This window comes from Prionailurus viverrinus, chromosome A2 (assembly GCF_022837055.1).
Source record: "Prionailurus viverrinus isolate Anna chromosome A2, UM_Priviv_1.0, whole genome shotgun sequence".
In the NCBI taxonomy this organism is placed as follows: Eukaryota; Metazoa; Chordata; class Mammalia; order Carnivora; family Felidae; genus Prionailurus; species Prionailurus viverrinus.
Window position 1 is genome coordinate 135,355,641 of NC_062562.1, and position 24,578 is coordinate 135,380,218.

The 24,578-nt window shown below is 39.0% G+C and overlaps 1 protein-coding gene across 1 annotated transcript in view; it reads left to right on the forward strand.

The window, feature by feature from the left end:
* Positions 1 to 23,226, forward strand: part of CAV1 (caveolin 1) — a 35,521-nt gene extending 12,295 nt beyond the window's left edge. The window contains exon 3 of the mRNA XM_047849095.1: positions 21,007 to 23,226. Within this exon, the coding sequence (XP_047705051.1) occupies positions 21,007 to 21,348 (342 nt within the window). The 3' untranslated portion in view covers positions 21,349 to 23,226. The remainder of the gene's footprint in view (positions 1 to 21,006) is intronic.
* Positions 23,227 to 24,578: the final 1,352 nt, after the last annotated feature.

Here is a 24,578-nt window from a genome sequence, read left to right on the forward strand (position 1 = left end):
AATCTCTCAGAAGAACAATGGGAGTGTTTTATCAATCATGGCTCACTGTTGGCCTTTTCTATATGATTAGCAGTAATAAAATATAGCTGGAAATGGGTATACCAAAATATGTCAAGGAAATGGAATTGCATTCATTGTAGATCACCAATTATTTTGGTTAGGTCAACAGATCTCTTCCTTACTTGATCCTGAGCACCATGCTTTTTAATAGGGAGAGAAATTGCCCAAAATAGTTAATAATCACCATTTCACCAAACTATTTTAAGTAAACACCTCCATTACTGTAGTTATAGAGGTGAGAATGAGAGTCATTCTCAGATAATGTACTCCCTTAGAAAGGCCATTTAACAAATATTTAAGAAGCATGCACTCCAAACCAGGCACAAAGCATGTCCTGAGTCCTTCCACACCAGAGTCTTCCTGACAGAACCACAGCCTTCTGCCAGGGCTCATCTGAGACATGGGCGCCTCTGTTAGCTTTTGCTGACCAATCTCATAGGAATTGGTTATCTCTTTTCTTCACTTCCACCACATTTTGTTTTTATCTCTATTTTGGTATACATCAAAACCTTCTAAGTATTCTGCTTCTCTATCCCCATGTCTTCCCCACCTTCCCTTTCCACTGCATGCCTGAGTCCTTCAGAGCTAGACAGTGACCCCCTGGTGGCCCCAGAACTGTGGCTGCCCAGTACCCACCCCAGGGCCCCACACTGAGTCTGCCATCAGAAAATGGATGTCAAGTTGTCTGCTGAAATTCTTCTTTAAGTAACTGAATGTCTCCTGCAAGTGAAAGGACAACAGGATTACATTATTGAGTGTCTTCCTTTGCCCCTTTCTCTATGGCAGCCACATTTTAAACCTTCTAAAAAAAAAAAAATATCCAGATAATAAATCCAAAAATATCAACTCTATTTACTAAAGTAAAGAGAAAACATGTTCTGTGTATATGTTTATTATTAAAAATTTTATTTTTGTTTCTAGTTTGAGGAGGACACAAATGCATCTCTCCTGAGCCTTCAGTGAGCAGGCTATGGCACCTGGATGGTCTCCCAGGGCCTGGGAGTTTCTCCTAAGTTTCTGGCACGTAGGGCAGGCAAATTCCCAGAATGCCAAGAGATGCCATTATTGATGTTTGACGTTGCCCACTGGGGCCAGAAGACTGACAGTTGGATATTGGGACACATGAGAAATCCCTTACAAAGAAGGGGGTAAGAATTCCCTGCCAGACCACCCATATGCCTCTGGACAATGGCAAACATCAGAGGAATGACTAAGTCAGGAGACAGCTCTGAAGAAAAATTCAAACCTTCCACACCTGAAGGAGCCAAAAGCCTTGAGAAACCCAAGCTTCTTTTTCCTTCTCTTTGGCTTTATTACTTCTAGATCTTAAGTACATAGAGCTCTGAGATTTTACTAACTGGTAGGTGGTAACCATTAATCCACTATTCCAACAGCATAGAAGTTTCTTTGTACCTCAGAGGTCCTCTCTCATAGGTCTCAGGTTTAAGAAGGAGAAGGAGGAGAAAGAGAAGAAAGAGGAGGAGGAGAAGAAAAATGGACCAATACATATAGATGTCTCTAGAAAAGATCAGACATCATTCATTTCATTGTTGATGTCTGTCCCAAATGAAAAGAAGTTAGCTCCTTTTCCATCCTTTCTCTCATCTCCTGTGAGAGGAAGTGGATTTACTGCAATATGTATAAAAGTAAGATTTTTTTGGTTTGACTCCAGTTTCCCTAACAACAAGCTAAGTATAGGAGATCAGGATCTTATTTAGTTAAGAATAGATAGGACTAGAAAGTAGCCATCAAAAAAAGGGTGATGATGTGTAATGAGAATTTTAGGTGTGACTGGTATCTAACATACAGCCAAGACCACAGCCCTACCTAGCACATTTAATATTTTATCAATGACTGGAATGAACAAGAGGACTCACAACTTACAAATGACACCAATTACAATGACCTTGTTAATATCTGTGATAAAAATAATATCAAAGTGGTTGTGACAAATTATAAGTAGCCCATAAATATAGGGCCTATATTTATGGCCCTATTAAAGATAAAGGCCTATACAAAGTGAGATAATGATAAATGACTAGAAATAAAACGTATAGATATTAAGTAGGAAACAATTTATAAAAATTTTATAAAAATTTATAAAAAATAAGGTAAATTTATAAAAAATAAGAAAATACCAGGAAAAGGTTGTCATGTCTGTGGAAATTTGATGTGGAAAACCAAGATGCTTGGTGAGCATAATAGATATGGAAACCCTTTGTTATAATTCCACAGTCTATAAGGGACCAAGATCTCCAGGGTGATAATCACTATTGTAAATGTGCCTTTAAATGAATCCATAATGCTCCATTCCCCTTGGGCAATAGGGGATGCAAGCTAGTCTACCAGTTGTTCATAAACACTAAACATCTCAGTAATATAATGATACTTTAAAGGAAGTATAATAGATGGAATCAAATGGACAATGCAATCAGAAGAAATGTCACCTACAAGATTCTCTACTTCATTTGCTATTTGTCAGACTTATTAAAAATGCGTTCTGTTTTGATCTTATGAGGGAGGTAGAGATGCTAGAAAGATCCCACAGAAGAGCAAAAGGAAGGAGATAGGGGATGAAGAGAAACCTCCAGGTATGGCTGACAAGGGACTGCTTTGGACAATTTTTTAGAAGAGTTGGAAGGGAACATGGAATGACAGCTGCCTTTAGGTATTGCCAGGTTATTATGAGACTTAGAAGAAAAATACTGCTCAGACACAATCACCATTCAGGACAAGGAAAAGGGAGGAAGGGATGTACACTTAAAAAAAAAAAGTGTTAGGTTTCCTGGGAGAAGAAATTTCAAGTAATAAGAGGGGTTAATCCCAGGAATGTGTCACAGAGGTTGTTTTATAATAGTTGTGTGTTAAATTCTTTACTTGTCTATGTAACTTGTCTATGTAACTGCTCAAATTCCTCTACCTCTGCAATTACAAATAGATGTATAACAGCATTGACACACAGTCTCATAATTAAGCACTGGCATAAATATGAGCACTTTTCCTCTATTCCAGCAGGATACCTGGTTTGTTTGAGGGCAAAGAGGAGTTGGTACGGCATTGTTTTAAACAGTGGTTGGGAATGCATGTGGTAAACATCTGAAAGTAGAACACTGAAAAATGCATGCATTGTATGTACCAAAAGGTCAGTATGAAATATTATCTCTATGGCAAGCCTGCCCATCCACTCCCACCTACACATTGCATATTCAAACAATTTCACAGTTTGTATAAACCCCTATTGTGATTTAAACTCACTAGACAGTATGGCTTCTGCAAAGGGGTGCCTGTTTTGTGACTTTAGACCACATGATTTAGGCATAAATCATCGGGGGAACATCTCAAAATACTGTTGTATCCCATCCCCAGAAATTCTAACTGAACTAATATATGATGGGGCCCAGGCCTATGTATTGTTATTTGTTTTTTTTTCTTATTGTTGTTTTTTGTTTTTTGTTTTTCTGAAAGCTTGCCAGGTTAGGCTAATGTACAGCCAGATTTGAGTCTGGTTTAGAGTCTGAATTTCTTAATAATAAAATTATGTGCCATTATAAAACTTTCAGGACCATAAGGGCCACCATGGGGAAGTTATTCCTTCTCAGGGTCTTCATTTTGGGGAATCCTTAGCATTTTTATTGGAGTATGATACTGTCTCTCAAATTCCTATTACAAAAAATACTTTCTGGAACTGTAGTATAGCAACTGTATAAGACAGACTTTGTATGTGGGATAAATCTCGTGTCACTCATGTAATCCAGTCCTGTTGTTTCCCTTTTCTTTTGCTCATTCTTTCTATTCTCCCCAAGAGGAATACCATCTGGTTACAGTGTCATCCCCATTCCCCTTTTTCTACATGGTTCACGGCTCAGGCATACTAAGAATGGAGCTAACAACATGCACTGAATTTTCTTCTACTGGTACAGAGGCCACAGGAAGCTTCACTGGACCTAGCAACAGGCAGGTCTCTGTCGTTTCTCTAGTGCCTGGCACAGAGAAGAGAGAAGTGCTTTACTGATGCCAATTCCTCCTCAGAGCAGATGGGGAAACTGAGCCTCAGAAAAAGTCTGAATTCTACCCTTTCTTGGACACTGACCTCAAGTGTTGCCTTGAGGCTTAGAAAGGTCACTTGGACCCTCTGGACATCAGTTTCTTCACCTATAGCAATCAATAAGAGACTAGATGGTCCCTAAGTGCTTTCATTTCTAAAATTCTATGATCCGGTTGACCAGTATTCGTAAGAGTGGAAGCCTGTAAAGGTGTATGAAGTCCATTCAGAGAGAATGGTGGAAGACTCCTCATCAATACTACTTTTATTACTTTCTTCCTAGATTTTACCAATCGTCATTCTCATTCTTAATATTCAGGCTGTGGGATTCAGTTAAATCATCTTTGAAGTACTGAGCTAACGACAGATGACATGCTGAATAAACTACCAATAAATATTTGGTACTAAAGAGATGAGGAGCTGGAGTTCATTTTCCCTTCTCATCTGTGCTCAGAACTGTGGTCTTCCCTTTTATTGTCCTTGCCTCAAAACTGTCTGCTTGTGTCCCAAGATAGACCAGAAAATCAGTTCCAAAGTAGATTACAAACTTTCAAAAATCTTTTTTGTAACCAGTTTATTCCTCTTCATTCACTTAACAGATTACACCCTTACTTACAACTTTAGAGCAATGGTCTTAAAAAAGTCTGACTAAATAAAAAATGCTCAGACTTTCTGAGTGCTGACAGTTGTCAAATTCACCTAGCCCATGTGGCCACATTTCTGAAGTTCTTTTAACAGCCCATCTGAGAGCAATAGAATCAGATGACTAAGAGCTATGCAGCAGAAGCACTATTACTTTGAGTCAGATTTTCCCATTAGCCAACTATAATTTATTTCTCTCTGATCCATATATAGTTTCAAATTTAGGGCCCTGTATGATTTTAATCCTATCACTTAGCACCCAACCTGTATGATGCCAAAGCTAAACATGAATTCAGACCACCTGAGCCTTCTTCAGGAACTAATCAGCTCCCTAAGCAAAGCTATGTCTAAATCCATAGGTTTGAACCCAAATTTCATGAGAAGCAAAAATTGAATTAATCTGAGTTTGCTGTTATTAATCACCTTTGATCACTCTTTCACCAAAATTACTAAGACTGTGTTAGAATAGCTTAATGAGATCAATATATGCAATTACTAACCCTTGGATGGGATAATAACATATTCAGAACTTCTTTCCTAAAGGACATTTTATCAGGTTGGTGCTCTTGTAAATAGAAGAGAGAGAAATATAGCTAAGCAAATGGCAGCATTAACTAATTCATTCATTTATTCAGCAAATATTAATTTAGTACTTAATATATTCCAGGGAGGTGAGAGCCTGAGTGGCTTAGTCAAGTGTCTGACTCTTGATTTCAGATCAGGTCATGATCTCACAGTCCTGAGACAGAGCCCTGAGTCAGGCTCTACTCTGGGCATGAAATCTGCTTAAGATTCTCTCTCTCTCTCTCTCTCTCTCTCTCTCTCCCTCTCCCTCTGCCCTGCTTGTGCTCTCTCTCTCTCTCTCCTTCCCTCCCACACATGCGCGTGCGTGCGTGCACGCGCACACACCCACACACACCAAACTATATTTCAGGGAGGTTATAGTCTAGTAGCAGAAATAATCTCTCTCTAGCTCTTACCCTCTCTCCCTCTCTCTTTCTCAAACACACACTCACTCAATCAAACCATTAAATAAGTGTCAGAAAGGCTGGATGATAAAACATCCAGGTGAGAAAAGGGGTGGGGACCAGAAAGAAGTCTTTGAAGAAAGAACATTTAGATTAATACATGAAAACTCCAAGCTAGCCAGGTGAAGAGTGATGGAAGGAGAGTTCCAAGCAAAACTAACAGGAGGTAGGAAGGCCCTAAAACAGGGAAGGACTCGGGTCATTGTCCTGAAAGAAATTACTCAAAATTCCAGTCTAAATTCAAATTATTACTGATTTGGGGAGGAGCAAGAAAGAAAATTCCTGTTACCTTAATAATAAGGTGGTGCACCATAGAAGGACATCACCCCTCCCTGGTAATGATTCCTGAATAAGCTTGAGCAGCCAGAGGTCATCTCTATTTTATTTGCACTGCCCTCTTTTCAATGACTCATAACCAGCTATGTTTCTTTGTTTCACTTATTCCATCCTCAAAAGTAGGTGTTTCATAAATACTGAACAAATGAATGAATGAATCAATCAATCAATCAACTCATAAGGCCATAGTACTATAAACCAAAAGTGCCTGCAATAAATATACAAGCATTCTAGGCTATAAATATTTCTAAAGTTCGGGTCCTAGCTCATCGTATCAAATTATGATTTTCTTTTTTTTTTTTTTTAATTTTTTTTTTCAACATTTATTTATTTTTGGGACAGAGAGAGACAGAGCATGAACGGGGGAGGGGCAGAGAGAGAGGGAGACACAGAATCGGAAACAGGCTCCAGGCTCTGAGCCATCACCCCAGAGCCTGACGTGGGGCTCGAACTCACGGGCCGCGAGATCGTGACCTGGCTGAAGTCGGACGCTTAACCGACTGCGCCACCCAGGCGCCCCAAATTATGATTTTCTAGAGCAGTAGTTTTCAACCAGGGATAATTTTGCTCTCCCTCCTAAGGGATATTTGGCAGTGTCGAGTTATTTTCAATTGTCACAGTTTAGGGGGTACTACTGGCATCTATCGGGTGGAGGATAGGGATACTGATAATCATTCTACAGTGCACAGGACAGTACCCCTACTTTCACCCCACAACAAAGAATTATCCAGCCCAAAATGCCAACAGTGCTCAGATGGAGAAACCTTGTGGTAGAAGTTAGGGTCTGTGTCTTGAGAACCACATAATGGCTGTGATTATCCTTGCTTAGACCTGACAAGAACTCTAGTTTAGATCCTTTTCCTTACTTGCCTAGCAATGTTCAAACCTGCAGAGATTTATTTCATTAATTTTCTATTTGTTTAATAAACAGACTCTAAGCACTGGAGGGGAAAATATTCCAGCAGTGAGGTAAGATGAATGCTATTAGTAACCCTAGTTGACTTAACTGAATGGTAGGAAATAACTCCCACCATCAGGAAGTGAATTGTAGAAACTGAAAAGAAGTTAAGAGGGTTGGAAATGCTCTGGTTCAAACAATGTCTATGCAGACCAATCGGTAGTTTGAAAATGGTGAAGACATTTCCGTTTCTTGTGTCTTTGTTAGAATGGAAAGAGCTTTTATTTTCTTTAGTGTGGTAATCATTCATATTTGTCCCATGACACACCCAGAAGTTTAAAGAATAACAAACTCCCAAGTGTAAACATAGAATTTCGTGAGCAAGTGAGGCCTCTAGATGAATCCTTATAAATGCTGTTTGGAGGTAGAATAAGATTTCCATGCATTAAGCAATGCAGGACTTTTCTATTAAGAGAACTTCCAATACTTCCAAGGGCTGAAGTTATTTCTCCTCAAGGATGACAAACAAGAATCCCTGAAGGCACCACTCCTTCCTGTTCAAGTTCACTGCTTCAGTCAATTCTCCTATCACTAGCCCTTACATGGCCTATTTTTACTCTGTTCACTTGTTCCATATCACTTGTTTGGTGACACTCAACATCAGCAAGTGCCACCAAATCGGTATCAGAAGACTGAAGATTTAAATAAGGAATCAAAAGATATGCAGTCTGCTTTGTACCAAATCATCTGCAACTAAGCACTTTTTGTGATCATAAATATGTGAGGCCATGTTGACAGAAGAGATGGTTCAGGTTCCTAAAGAAGGTTCAGAGCCAGCTCGTCACAGGTACACTAAATATAGTTTTACATTTCTATCTGGGATCCCCAGAAAAAGAGGGTGGGCAACCTACTCCAGGAAGCATGAAAATGCTTTGGAACCTGGAAATCATCATGGAGGATAGTTTTCAGGAATTTGAAAGGAATGTATATTCATTTCTTAGGGTTATCTTAACAACAATCCCACACAGGGTGGCTTAAAGCAATAGAAGTTTATAGTCTCATGGTTCTGGAGGCTAGATGTCCAAAATCAAGATGTCACCAGGGCCATGTTCCTCCTGAAACCTGTATGGGAATCCTTTGTCTCTTCCTAGTTTCTGGTGATTTGCTGGCAATGTTTGGCATTCCTTGGCTTGCAGCTGCATAACTCCAATCACATGGCCTTCTCCCTGTTTGTCTTCTCATTACCATCTTCTTATAAGGATGCCAGCCATATTGGATGAAGGGCCCACCCTACTCCAGTATGAACTCATCCTAATTACATCTGCAAGACCTTGTCTCCAAATATGGTCACATTCTGAGGTACTAAGGATTAGGATTTCAACATGTCTTTTTGAGGAGGACACAATTCAATGCATAACAAGATGCAAGCTAGGAATGTATATTTTTGTTATCAGAACAGAAAAATCTAACTTAAAATTTTAAAGTGTAATACAAACCCTAGGGTAATTCTTACTTCCTCCTAAGAAGAGCAAAAGATGGAGAAACCTGTTGGTTACCTTCAAATGACTGAAAAAGAAGAAGGCAAAAAGGAATTAATCCAAAGCAAAGAGAGTCCCATTACTTGGTGTTGGTGCCACCTTCTGACAAATCCAGGAGCTCAGTCAGCTGGGGCATCATCTTCCCCAGGATGTATTTGGTTGCTGTGTGCCTCATGTTTATAATAAACTCCAGAAGGCTGATGCACTTGATAGAGATGAGTGATGCACTTTGATAGAGATGACTTAATCCTTCTTGTTTGCATAATGGCAGGATGCAAAATAAGCACTCACCTGCCTGAAACGATTTCAGGAATGCCAAGAGTTCTCCTTTTCCAAAATATCTCCTCCATTCTCCCAACACTGTTACTGAAATCCCTGACATTTCCCCACTTCTCCTGGTTGGGATTCTTGGACCAGAAGCTCCTGATGTAGCACTGACCACTGCCCCCAGGCACTGTCCCAAACATTTTGCATAAGTTAAGTCATTTAGTACACAGAACAATCCTATGAAGTAAGTACTATTTGACCTCCAATTTACAGATGAGAAACTAAGAGAGAGAGGCTTAGAGCTTATGTAAGATAACATAGCAGAGTTGAGATTCAAACCTAGCTTTCATGCTATGAACCAGGGGAGGGGACAATATTGCCTCTCAAAAGTAGGGAGCAACACAGTAACTAATCTATTATCATGCCCACTCAGAACTGTCAGATTTCTCAGACACTCAGGTAGGGAATGAAGTAGGGAATGAAGCCTAAGGCAGCTTTTGTTTCTCAAAGTATCTTCCCCAGACCCTTTGCATTAAAATAGGGGAGGGAGTACAGATACCTGGATCCTACCCTCAAACCCACCAATCTAGGATCTCAGGGCCCAGGCATCTGCATTTTAACAAACATCACCCAGAAACTTGTTGAGTGTACTAATGTTGGACAACAACTGGCCCTACAGGAATGGAATAAGATACCATCTTATGGTAAACATGGAAAAGCCAGAGAGAGATGACAAGACAATGGGGACCCTGGTGACCAGTGGTTAGTCAAATGACCCAAGGGTCCTGGGTATAAAGGAGCTTGGTTGCTGGGGAGTGAGGGTAACCTCACTTAGCATGGAGGTTTGACAGCAGAAGGACAGCCACATCCTCTGGCTTGGATCAGATGCCCTGTCCTGGTGAAAATGGCGATTTGCTCTGTCAGAGAAGCATTCTGTATCAGTTTGGATGGGAAGCATGGGTATAGGGAAGGGAGAGTAACCAGACATGTGGACTCAGAAATTCCTATGTGACTCCACTTGAATGAGCAGTATTGCATAAACAAAATGAGAATTTTGATGTGGGGCTGAGGAGAATGGTATGATGAATTGAATGAGGATCCTGAGAGACAAGTCTTGTATTTGATCCAGTCAATGATTACAACCTCCCTGAGGCTCAGTCTCATAGTCTGTAAAATAGGGAAAATAACTCCTGCCTTGCAGCTAGCTCCTCACATACAGGATGTGATATGAACCCAGAGGCATATAGTGCTATATAATGTAAGTTATTGCTATTCCAAGGCCTCTGTAAAAGTCTGCTGCCTCAGAATATACAGTTGATCCTTGAACAACATGGGGGCTAACAGTGCCCACACCCTGTGCAGTCAAAAATCCATATATAACTTTTTTTAAAGTTTACTTATTTTGAAAGACAGAGAGAGAGAGAGAGAGAGAGAGAGAGAGAGAGAGAGCCTGTGCTAGAGCAGGTGAGGAGCAGAGAGTGAGGGAGAAAGAATCCCAAGCAGGCTCCATGCTGTCAATGCAGAGCTTGATGCAGGCATTGAGATCGTGACCTGAGTCAAAACCAAGAGTCAGATGCTTAACTGACTGAGCCACCCAGATGCCCCTGAAAATCCATATATAACTTTTGACTCCCCCAGAACTTAACTACTAATAGCCTACTGTTGACCGGAAGCTTTACTGATAACAGGAATAATTAACACATGTTGATTGTAATATGTATTATGTACCATATTCTTAAAATAAAGTAAGCTAGAGAAATAGAAAATGTTATCAAGAAAATCATACAGAAAACACATTTATAGTGTGGTACTGTGTTTACCCAAAAAAATCTGTGTAAGTGGGCCCAATAGTTCAAACCTAGGTTATTCAAGGGTCAACTGATTCTGCCACCCTAATACTCTGCCTTTCTCTGTATATTTTCCTATATTCCTGCTAAGAAAGTAAACAGAGTCCCTTAAATGCATTCTGAAGTACAAATTAGTTGTAGGCCTCCTTTCCTGAACTGGGGACACACAAACATACATATATGCAACAGGAATTCATTGGGAAAAGAACAAATTCACTCCCTCACTATCCATTCCCCACTGGGGTGCTCTGCTGGTCCCCTGCAGGGCTGGGCCTAGCTGCTATTCCTGTTTCCACCTTTGCTTTCTCTTGGTGACGCCTCCTCACCATACTTCAGTGCACACCCCCTGCATTTGGGCCATGTTTACATAATTGTAGTTATTCACATCATTGGGACAAAACCCAACCAAGCAAAAATATGTTTTAATCAACATTTTCTAAATCATTTTTCCTTAAAGATGAAGACTTCAGAGTTTGGATTGCCCCTTTCCATGGTGCCCAAGTCACCTAAAGGATAACCACTTCATTTTGATCAAAATGGTCATGGCAATATAGGGTTGTGGTAAATAAGAACATCATTTTGAACAAAATGAGATACCAAAACAATAGATAAATAATAGCGCACTTGTGATATCAGGTAGAGAATTCATAGGAGATAATATGATGGTTAGTGAAACGTTATATATGCCTACATCCTTTCGATGGACATTTATAACTCCTTTAAAATAGTATACTTACTGAAGAAATGTTCATTTGATAATTGTGGGTGCATAGTACTACTAGGTATCATGGAAGATATCAAGCTGAATGCAACAGACACAGACCTCCCTTAAGTCCTGGTTTGGTCCAGTCACTTATTAGTTAAATGACCTCTTCTTAGTGGGAATATAAAAGATTTTTTTCCATTCTTATTATAAAGATAACCTAGAATTTCACAACTTTTTGAAAGTTGGAAGCAGATGAGTGAAATAGGGCACTCATGTGAAATGTCATTATTCTGAGGCCTCTTGCAGTGTCTGGAAAGCGATAAGGGGGAGGTCAGTCCAAAGGGAGAGAGCCAAAGGTCCCAACTGGAGGCCCAGGTCAGGGACTGCAGATCTCCAAATTCCTCCCCCTGCACCCACACCATCTCCTCTTGTTCACAGAAGTAGGTAAATACCCCCCTTACCATCTTCCAGCTTGAAACTGTGATTAATAATGCAGCCCTTTCCTTCCCTCTCCAGGAGGCAATCCTTTGTTTTCTGTAAGGTCAAGTTACCTAGTACCTACCACCCCAAGGCAGCTCAAAATACATCAGTGTTCCACCCCAGATTTACATTTTTCTTAGGGCTGTGTGTGGACTCTCTGGGAATCCAAGTAATCGCAGGCATTAACAGAACCCAGGCTGCCTATTTTCAGTTGAGGCTGCAAGAACACTGTAGCCTTTTCCCTCAGTGGTGCCAGTTTGGCCCAGTGAACACATGGGTATTTGCCCTTACCCCTGAGAAAACACATGGGCATTAGGGCAAAGTTCCTACATTCTGGTAACATTTAATTGTGCTAGTCCTCAACCCTCTCTACACCCACACATTCATGCACATGTATTCCATCAACTTCAAAGGCTGCTCAACATGTTGGAAATATACATGAGAACAGTGAAGTGAGCTTGCAATCAGTCTAAACCTAGTTTCTGTGTGACTGGGTTTGGTACATACGTTCGGATTTTAGAAGTACGTTTTTGATTTTTTAAATGTACTTTTGTTTATACTGGGTTTAGCATCATGAAAATAAATCAGGATTTCTATTGCCAGCTAGAGTGTTTTTCATAATAAATAAGTCATTCATCCTTGTCCAATAATACATATTTATAGGATTAAATTAGGAAAAGCTTTCAAAGAGCATTTCCATTCATTATCCACTGACTTCCATGTGCCATCCAGCAGGAGCTCCCAAAGAAAAGCAGAAAGCAAACTAGGACTTCACGGCATGGAGGGGAAAGAGTAGCATGAACAAAAAGGAGCTATCACTAAATCCAAAGGGTCAGGGCATAACTCTGGTTTAGTCTTTTGCATGAGAAAAGAAGAGAAAGCTTGTTAAAAATCAGACTCCACAGGCCCCACAGGAGAGAATCTGATTTGAGAATGAAATGGGACCTGAGCGCCTTTTAAAGAAGCACTCTCCTCCAGTTGATTGATTCCTTTGCTACATGGCCCCTGCTAAGAACTCCTTGGAATTGGGGATCCCTGAGTAGTTCACTCACAAGTATTAAATATAAGAGTCCATGGGCACCTAGGTGGCTGAGTCAGTTAAGCATCTGACTCTTGATCTCAGCTCAGGTCTTTATCTCATGGTTGTCAGTTCAGTCTCAATGTTGGGCTCCATACAGGGCATGAAGCCTACTTAAAATATAGATAGATAGATAGATAGATAGATAGATAGATAGATAGATATAGAGATATCTCCAGATTTGGTGATGGACTTTCTAGATGGAGTAGATGAAGCTGGCTCTTAGTCTTTGGTGCCTATTTGGTTATAAATCCAACCCACTTTAGGTAAATGAATGATGGAACCATAAATAGCCTAAAACTTTTCTAACATGCTGTTTGACATACATTGAAGAAAGTTGAAAATGCTCTTTCCTTTTCATATATTCCTGAATTTTTCCCCAAGACTGAATTCTAGTATGTTTATATACATACATTGTATGTAATTTTATTTTTTATTTTTTTTTTTTTTTATTTTTTTTTTCAACGTTTATTTATTTTTGGGACAGAGAGAGACAGAGCATGAATGGGGGAGGGGCAGAGAGAGAGGGAGACACAGAATCGGAAACAGGCTCCAGGCTCCGAGCCATCAGCCCAGAGCCCGACGCGGGGCTCGAACTCACGGACCGTGAGATCGTGACCTGGCTGAAGTCGGACGCTTAACCGACTGCGCCACCCAGGCGCCCCCGTAATTTTATTTTTTTAATGCTTATTTATTTTTGAGAGAGAGAGAGGGACAGAGCATGAATGGGGGAGGGGCAGAGAAAAGGAGACACAATCTGAAGCAGGGTCCAGGCTCTGCGCTGTCAGCACAGACTCCGATGTGGGGCTCAAACCCACAAACTGCAAGATTATGACCTGAGCCAAAGTTGTACGCTTAACTAACTGAACCACTCAGGCACCCCTATAATTTTCTGTAAGTATGGAGAATTGAATTAATAGAAAAGAAAAATAAAATATAAAATAAGAAATGATAATCAAAATAAAGGTGGTTTGTTTTGGAATTGTTTTAGTTATCCAGGGTGGCATAACATTACCCCAAAATTCAGTGGCCTAAAACAACAAACATTTATTATCTTGCAGTGCATCAGGAGTCCCAAGTGTGACTTAGTTTAGTGGTTCGGGCTCAGGGTCTCTAACAAGCTGCAATCCAGGTTATCAGGGCTGAAGTTACCTCAAGGTTCAGCTGGGAGAGGACCCACTTCCAAGCTCACTCACATGGCTGATAGCAGGATTCAATTTCTCCCAGGCTGTTGGACTACAGGCCTCAGTCGCTCAATGATTGTTGGCTATCATCCTCCTTCATTTCCTTCCACATAGGCCTCTCCATAGGGCAACTCACACCTGGCATCTGGCTTCTAGCAGAGTAGGCAAGCAAGAGAGTAAGAAAGGAAGCAAGACAGATGCCACACTCTTTTTTAACCTAATCTTGGAAGTGCATCCCATTACTCTTGCCATGTTTTTATTATTTAGAACGAAATCACTAATTCCAGCCCATACTCAAGTGGAGGGTATTATATGAGGCATGAACACAGGAAGTAGGGGAGGAGAAATCATTGGGATCCATCTTAGATGCTATTTATCACACAATATGTTCATTTGTCTCTTTCATAATTTATCATCCTATTTGTGCTTTACTGAAACTAAATGTTAATGTAAAGCCAGTATTTTCTGATATAGGTTAGTAACATGTTCTGGGAGTAGTCTAGTAGTGTTAGAAAGATACATTGAGGATAGAAATTGAACTCAGGTCTCTAAATGTGGAGATACACAACTACTATGCCAACCAACAGAAGAGACTATTAGTTACTGTATCACTTAGGGGTGTTTTCTGCTATAGGAAACTGAAAACCTGAATAGCTGTGGCTTAAAATAAGTGTATATATGTGTCACATAAGAAGTCTAGAGACGGACAGCTATTGGCATTGTTTTTATAGGCTGATAATGACAAAAGCAACATCTTCTATACTCTTGGCCTTTAAAATATACACGTCACTTCATCACAAGATGCCTTCCCTACATTAAGGCAACACGTCATATTCTAAGCAGGATAAAAGGGGAAAGGGCCACATCATGCACCTCTCTCTTTTCAAAAAGAAGATAAAGCTTTCCTGGAAGTCCCACACAGCAGACTTCCACTTATCCAGAACCGGGCCACATGTTTTCCTTAAACCAATCTCTCAGCAAGGAGACTAACACTACCATGGCAAGTCTAAACCAACCATGTCTTATCTCTGAGATCAAAGAATTATTGTTAGTACCTGAATAAATCAGGATTCTGTGGATGTTGGGCAGACAACACACAAGTCTTTTGTAAACATCTTGTATATTGTTATTTATGTGTTCTTTATAATCATAATTTCCACTAATAGTCTAAAAAGAAGATATTTTCCCATAGAAACAATATGTAAGCTTCATTGCTTATGAAATCCTAAATGTACTTAAAGTTTCTTTCTTAAAAAAATCCTTATTCAGAAATAAAATGTCAGATTTTTGAGACAAAAAATGACTCTGTATTTTATTAATACTGTGTACATATAATTTTTTTAAAAAAAATATTGCCATGACATACTTTTAACAAGATGAAATCTTTTTAGATTTATTATATTAGTCAAGTATGATCAAAACACAAGACAGATTGTTTTCCTTAACACCTGCTGCTAGATTTTTGTTGACTTATGTTTCTGAAATTATAGCATCATAAGTCAATGTTGCACAAAGGAATTTAATGTCATTTATAAAAATCTAGTAGTATAAACTGTTGATTCCTTATAAAACATCTATTAAGACACAGAAATATCACTGAAACACATTTATGCCTTTGATCCTGAAGTCTGCATAATGATTCTTTCCAGAAGGACAACTTGTTCCATAGATTATATAACAGAAAATCAGTTCTTGGAGGTGCAGGTCAAGCTCATCTGAGGCATCTCATTTTAAGAAAATAAATGGCACCTGCACCTCTTGGTTTTTGTTTTAAAGCAAATCTCTAATTCCTCTTCTGCTCCAAAGCTAAGTGAGCAAATAAAGTCCCACTCTAGGCAAGCCCTACTCTCATGTAAGAGGAGTAAGTCCCTGAGGAAATGAGACTTCAGAGTGATAGTTTTAATGAGGGATAAATTAACCAATGATGGATGTAAACAGTGAACACATTGGAGATTGTCAGAGAGAGGTGCTATCATTCATTCAACAATAGATCTGCAGGATCTATTGAAAGCAAGATGATGTTTTAAGTTTAGATGCAAGTCTAGCTGTCTTGCTGTCTTGCTGGCTACAGAATGTAGCAGCTAGATTGACTAGTGATGTGTAGTGATAGCAGACAGTAGCAGAGGAGCCTGGAGAATTCCTAAGCCTGAATTCTAATCCTGTGTCTGCCATTAAGTGGGAAGGTATCCTTGATCCAGTCATCTGACAGTTTTGGCTGTCAATTTCTCAAGTGGGACTCCATTTCTTTTAGGATTCCTTCAGCTCTAAACATCTATGAAAATGCTGAAGCAATTATGCTTTGAGTGATGGGGATTGTGAACGGACTTTATATGGAATTACTGATTATCTAGCAGAACTTTATTGGGGCTCAATGCATTGTGAATACATGTCAAAATGAAGATATTTTAAAAAATACTCCCTCCTGCTTATGTCACCCTAGATAAATGTACAAAAGCATTCATCTTCACGTTGCTAAAGGACATTTCTCGTAACCTTACATGGAGATAGCTTTCAAGTCAATGCCTTGGAATGTAATGAGAGACTTACAGGAGACCTAGAGATATGGACGGGGTAGATGGAGAAGGGATATGGTGAGACAGATGTAATTCCTAGGGATATAGTGTGGAGCACAGGACTAGACGCAGGCCTGGGAATCGGGAAGTTAAAGTTCTAATTGCAGCTTTTCCACTAATTCACTTGGGACTTTAAGAATGTCTGGCCCATTTTAATCATTCTGTGCCTCAGTTTCCTTATGTGCCAATTAGAGTGAGAGTTCTTGGCTGGATGCCCAGGATTGTGAGAACATACTGTGCGAGGCCAAGAAAATGCAATCAGTACCAAAAATGCAAAACATCCTAGTTACTAGATGTCCTAACTTAAAATGGAAACACTATCAACAATAATTCCTTTAATAATCAAAATGTGAATATTTTGAGAAGCATATCTATCTGGGTCAAAATTAAGCAAATGAGACTAGTATAGGGACTTGTAATCCCAGGTACACATAAGCAGAAAGAGCTTACACTGGAAGTTGAACAAGTTCCAGCTTTGCCACTTAACATTTGTGTGACCTTGAGTAATTTCTTAACCTCCCACACTACCCTCATCTGTAAAATGGGAAAAATGGCAAGCATCTCAGAGGGTTGTGGTGAAGATCATTATAAATGGAAATTACTTCTTTTGAATCACTTGTGCTTTGTGGTTGATAGCTTCAATAATAATAACTGTCAATTAAAAAGCTTAGCCAACCACAGCAAGGAATTCTTTTAATGCTACTATTTATTGGGCATTTGCTATATTATAATGCTCTATCCCTGTACTAAGACTTTATGTACATTGTCTCATGTACTCCTCACAAAAACCTATTATTACTGTTGTAGAAATGGAAGTAGAGAGAAACTAAGCTTTATTTCTGGCTCCAGTGTGTTTCCTTTACCTGCCTTGCTTTCTTTTTCTCAGCTGAATCTAAATGGCTATACTTTTAGTAATCTTTAGCCATTTAAAAATTTCAGGACTAAAGCAGCAACTAATTGAATATACTTATATAACATGTTATTTTTGTCATGTTGCTGTCTACCCCTGGAGACCAGCTCTAAATTCACATGCAGATAAATCATGCTCACTGGCAGTTAAGAATTTTCAATATGTTTGTTGAAAAAAATGAATTTATAGTTAGGTTTAGAAAATAAATTTATTATCAAGAAATCTTATCCACATTCATATGTCCATAGATCTTCACTAAGGACCAACTGTATATATGATGTATATAACATCATTGTTAATATCATCCTCAGAGACCATACTGTGGGAATTCTTACAGTTACCAGAACTGTAAAATTCAGCAATTATATATTTTTTGTTAATGTGCTTTTTAATTACGAAATACTACAATTGCCTTGGAGAAGATTCAAAAAATATTTTTTCCAAAGTGATATGTTGAAGAAAGTGTATCTTTCAGACCAGATTCAAACCTCAAATTTACCTCTTATCTATCTGGACAAATTATTAACATTTCTGAAGCTTGCATTTTTCCTGTAAAATGGGAATAATACATTAGGAGTTGATGGGAGTTAAATTGAGAACAGTGTCTGACATAATAGCCAGTCAACAAATGTTAGTAACTCTCCCTTCCCTAGGAAAAGAATCTCAAGGCAGCCATGCTTCAAGTCTGCTCTGTAAAGAGGTAGGAATACCCTACTCTAGTAAAGTGCTTCCTGCCCTCCTTTGATAGTAGACTGTTTTTATTTTTTAATAAAAGTGAGGTACCCTCTCCCGTTGTACACTCAAAATGTATGTTCCCATTTCTGGGCACTCATGGACCACCACTGCCCATCTTTTAACCCCATATTAAGAATGTCTGCTCTTGTGTATTAATTTTGACTTCACAAAATCCTTTTACAAAAGAAAGTCACCTTCTAAAAACAAAACTATTGGGTATCTTGCAGTTAGATGAAGAAAAACCACAGACTTTTATTTCTTTTTAATTTTTTAATGTTTATTTATTTTTGAGAGAGAGACAGAGTGCGAGTGAGGGAGGGGCAGAGAGAGAGGAAGATACAGATTCCAAAGCAGGCTCCAGGCTCTGAGCTGTCAATACAAAGCCCGACGCAGGGCTTGAACCCATGAACCATGAGATCATGAGATCATGACCTGAGCCAAAGTCAGACGCTTAACCAATTGAGCCACCCAGGAGCCCCCACAGGCTTTTATTCTTAACAGCTTTAGGAAAATACAGTGTCAAAACTTGACAGTAGACAATTAAGTAAATTGCACAGATTGATCTGACTTGCTACCTATTTCATACGACCTTTTAAAATTTTAACACAAGTAAATGTTTACTACTGAGTCTAGATCTAAATCAAAGAAAAAATTAGAACAATAAATCTGTTTAACTTCATTTACATAATTGTGGACATACCATTTTTACATATTACATTATTAGGACATTGGACAATAGATCAAGAAACAGAATGTTCTAGAAAATAAACTTTATTGGTAAGCATCATGTACTTTTTCCAAAAGAAGTTTTATTGTGTTGAATCAATTGTGGCTTCTTGGCACTGAGAAGCTCCAGAGAGTCACCAAGTCCTCATTTTCTAATCCTGAGCTTGCCTGGGTTGTTGCTGGCAATCATCAACTTGTCTGGATTTCAAACTACATTAGATCCCTTCATATACCTGCCTTTGCCAAGCAGTTTAGTTGGCTCTGTCCTACTGTTCTATTGTTAATTTTTTTTAATCCTATACTTCAGTTAAGTTTATATAAATCCTTGCAGAAAGAGAAAAGCTCCTGGGAATTCATTGGTAACATGTACTGTAGGAGAGAATGCTGTTAGGAAAGGTGTTGAGTTTGCATTCTGGTCCCACCATTGCTGTGTGCATCACATTAGCAAGTCCCCCTCCATGTCTCTGAACTTCTTTTTTTTTCTTTTTTATGTTTATTTATATTTGAGAAAGAGTGAGAGAGAAAGAGAGAGAGAGAGAGAGCACAAGCAGGGGAGAGGCAGAGAGAGGCAAAGACAGAATTTGATGCAGGCTCCAGGCTCTAAGCTGTCAGCACAGAGACCAACGTGGGGCTCAAACTCAGGAGCCGTGAGATCATGACCTGAGCTGAAGTCAGATGCTTAACCAACTGAGCCACCCAGGCGCCCCTCCGTGTCTCTGAACTTCCGGATCTTCTTTTGTAAAGCGATACCAACCTACCTTCTCAGATTGGTTTGAAACCCCAGGTCACATGGAGACGATGCATGTAGAAGCACTTGGTTACTATTAAGTGCTATATGACTGCAAACTCATTTGATTACTTCCTAGTGGCCACCAACAAGGACTACCACAGCATTCACTGCTGTGGACCACTGATTTTTGCATCTGTCTTTACTCAAAACTTTACATATTTTTGAATAAATATGTATTTCCCTTACCATGTTTTTAACTGTCTTCCTTTCTAACTTTCTTCTTGCTGTTAATGTCACGTTGGTTTCCCCTAGCAGGCAAATCAGAATCTCAAAGCTCAGGGCTCATTTTAGGCTTTTCTCTCTCCCTAACCTTGAAGTAACCAAATCTTGTGGGGTCTTCCTTTAACATCCTTGAAATTCATTCTTTTCTTTCTTCTTTTTCCTGGCTATTCATTTTGGGCCCTACCATCTCAAACTTGGGATATAGCAGTCTCTCTGCCTTGAGTCCCTTTTCTCCAGCCTCCACACTGCTGTTAAATTCATCTTGATAAATGGCTGCTTTCCCTGCTCCAGTATCTTCAATGGACCCTCCACTATAGGTAAAATAAAATCAAGATTGGCCTCGACTTGTCTTTCTAGCTGTGTGTACAGGTCTGTCTGCCTATATACTCACTGTATCACCCTTCCTTATTCCTGGAGTCTTGCTCACACCATTTCCAAGGTCCCTTCTTCCTCTCCAAATCATACCCTATTCTCCAAGCCCTGCCCAAGCCCCACCATCCCTTGAGTACTCATAGCTCATAGTGAACTAATTTGAAGAAATTCTATCAACTGAGTTTTCAAAGAGCCAGTATTTGACTATACAATAGCTCCTTAACACTGTGTGTGTGGTTGTGTTGGTCATGTCATTTACAGTTTACTGTGTACCTTGTATACTTATCCATGTTGCCAGGTTTTACTTGAAGGCAGGGATTTTAAAGAAATATCTACAGAACATGTTAAAAGTCTCCTGGATTCCACCCCCAGAGATGCAATAAGGTCTAGGTGGGGCCCAAATATCTGTGTTTTCTCCAACAGGTTCCAAGTGATGCTAATGCTTCTGGGTGCCTTTGAGCATCTCATACAGAGCCTGTTAATAAAAACTAATATCTATTTATGGATACTCAATAGTGGTTGCTTTTCTTTTCCTGTATTATAGCTCACATTCTGTCACTTCTTCCTTTTAGATTGATTTTGAAGACGTGATTGCAGAACCAGAAGGAACACACAGTTTTGATGGCATCTGGAAGGCCAGCTTCACCACCTTCACTGTGACAAAATACTGGTTTTACCGCTTGCTGTCTGCCCTCTTTGGCATCCCAATGGCGCTTATCTGGGGCATTTACTTTGCCATTCTTTCTTTCCTGCACATCTGGGCAGTTGTACCATGCATTAAGAGTTTCCTGATTGAGATTCAGTGCATCAGCCGTGTCTATTCCATCTACGTCCACACCTTCTGTGACCCGTTCTTTGAGGCTGTTGGCAAAATATTCAGCAATATTCGCATCAATATGCAGAAAGAAATATAAATGACACTTCAGGGATAAAAGTATACCTGATTCTTTTTTTTTTCCTTTTAATTTTCTTGGTGCCAATTTCAAGTTTCAAGTTGCTAGTATAGCAACAGTATATGAATGAGTTTTCTCGGTTCAGAACAAAGAAATCACTCAGTTTTTGTAACTATTATTTGTCTCTTCTGAGCTATTTCATCTATTTTTTTGGTGGTCTCAATTTTTTAAACCCATTTAAAGTTTTTGCCTTACATTCTTATTTGCATGTGGATCATTGTTTTATTGGATGAGACATGGACCTATTGTTGAAAGGTAATTTGAGAGAAATATGAAGAACTGAGGAGAAAAAAAAAAAAGAACAACCTCAAGTGCCTATTCTAAAATGTTGATCATTTTATGGCAAGGGAAGATTTACAGGCTATAGCCATTGAGTGTACAGGTATGTGGGCAGGTTTTAAGCAAACTCTTTTCCCACAATCTGAAGTGTTAATAGATTGCTGCCATTCACTTTAAGGATCCAATCGGATCAAGTGATCTTTATCAAGTTAGAAAACATAATCTACATCCACATGTTGCGACTAATGCCTTACACTTCTTGAAATTTTAACCTGTGATACTTTCTGTGCCTGAATATTTGTCATATAGATAATGAGACCTAAGTGCCTTCCTGTTCTTCACATTTTCCTTTTCAAATAGGGTCCAACTAATCAACTTTCATTAGGTCAGCAGCCTCCCTGAAGACCAAAATTAGAAAATCCATTGCCTAGTTCTCCATGCTTGTTTCTGACTTTCAGAAACAGAGTTGGATGAAGTTCATGTCTGCATCTGATTACGCAGCATCTTTATCCATATCGAGTATGGTCTATATCAACCCCATGAAACGAATTAAGGTGGACAAGTGGGACTGAGCCCTCTCTGGGCTGGCAGGAGTGGAAGCCAACTTTCCCTGCCTCTCATCAGCTGAATGAGGTCAGCATGTCTATTCAGCTTCGTTTATTTTCAAGAATAATCACGCTTTCCTGACTCCAAACTAATCCATCACTGGGGTGGTTTAGTGGCTGAACATTGTGTTCCCTTTTCAGCTGATCAGCGGGCCTCCAGGGAAGGGCTCATAAAATGGAGGCCATTGTGTGAGACTGTCAGACTTGTTGCAAATGTGACCCCTTCAAAGTAAAGCACTTGTAACCGTCTGTTATGCTGTGACACACAGCCCCTCCCCCTGCCAGGAGCTTTGGACCTAATCCAAGCATCACTTTGCTCAGAAAGAAGATGGGGAGGAGGCAGTAATAAACGATTGAAGTAATTTTGCTGGAATAAATTCAAATTCTTCTGAACTCAAACTGAGGAATTTCACCTGTAAACCTGAGTCATAAAGAAAGCTTCCTGGTACATCTAAAAGCTTTTTATTCCTCCTGCTCATATTAAGATTCTGTTCTTGGGGACATTATTTTCAACCTTCAGTTATATGCTTATATTTTTATTCTCATGCACCCATTGGAACTCTGCTTGATTTTATTTTTCATCTTTTCTGTTTTCCTGACACTTTAATTATCAACCTGTTACCTATGTTTAAGTTTTGCATTTAAAACAGACACTGGCATGGACATAGTTTTACTTTTAAACTGTGTACATAACTGAAAATGTAGTATACTGCATACTTTTTAAGTGTAAAGATATTTTTATCTTTATATGAGGAAAATCACTTGGGGAATTGCTTTGTGATTCAATCTGTAAACTGTGTATCCCAAGACATGTCTGTTCTAGTCCCTTTTGCAAATCAATTGCTGGTCCAAAAGATTGCTGAAATTTTATATGCTTACTGATATATTTTACACTTTTTTATCTTGCATGTCCTATAAAGGTTACAAGCCTCCACAATAAAAATGTTTAACAGTTGAACAGTCAGCATTATTATTTTTCCCCAAAACAGGCATGTATGTGTCAGGGTCGATGTCTGTGTCTGTGTGTGGTGATCATGTATATAGTGTGTGTATATATTTATAGTATGTTTGTGGGAGGTAATGGGCTTCTGCTTATCAATTATTGCAAAGTAATTTAGGTGGAATATTTGTTCTAAGGCCATCACCATGCATGAGTTACTTCAGATAAAAGTTATAATTAATAAGAATAATTTACTTAGCAGTTTACCCAATGCTTTATTTTTTTAAAGTTCTTATTTAAATTCCAGTTAGTTAATACTCAATGTAATATTAGTTTCAGGTGTATGATACAGTGATTCAACATTTTCACATAATACCCAGTGCTCATCTCAACAAGTACACTCCTTGATCTCCATCATCTGTTTAACCCATCTCCCCACCCACCTTATATGCCAATTAATTTGAGACCCCAACAACTTTGTGATGAATATTAATATTCTCATTTGGTAAATGACACATCCAGGGGCTAATGCTTTGAAATTTGCTGTGTCTTAACTGGGATTTTGTTAAAAGGGCTATTTCAGTCACAGTTTGTTTTTGGCCTTGGTTAAGTTTACTTTCAGAGCTGCTGTATTAGGATTCTCCAGAGAAGCAGAACCAATAAGAAATACAGTGGTTGTTTATATTCACAAATATATCGGTATATATACAGAATAATATAAATAGATACATAAAGACATAGAGATAGACAGATAAAGAGATTTATTTTAAGGAATGGGTTTACATGATTTATGGAGTCTAAAAAGTCTCAATATAATGCAGGGTGAGTTAACAAGCTGGTGACCTAAGAGAACCAATGGTATAATTTCTGTCTGAAAGCTGGAAAGTTCAAGACCCAGGAAAAGCTTATATTTTAGTTAAAGTCCAAAGGCAGTAAAAAAACGATGTCAGTTTGAAGGCAGTCATACACGAGGAATTCTCTTATGCAGAGAAGCATCAGCCTTTTATTTTATTCAGTCCCTTCAACTGACTGGATAAGGCCCACCTACATTGGGGAGTGCAGTCTGTTTTACTTGGTTCTACCAATTTAAGTGCTATTCATCAAAAACACCCTCAACAAAAAACACCCAGAATAACATTTGACCAAATATCTGGGTGCTTTGTGGCCCAGTCAAACTGACACATAAAATTAACTATCACAGCTTCCAAAAAATTTTTGCAAAGGGGATCTTCTAATCTCTCTCAATCTGAAATTCCTTTCATGAAGTTTATAGAGTCTCTCTCTTTGTTGGACACTCAAGCAGGCACTGAGGCCACTTATTTAAAAACCCAATCTAAACAATGAAGCAACAGAAAGACAAATAAAGA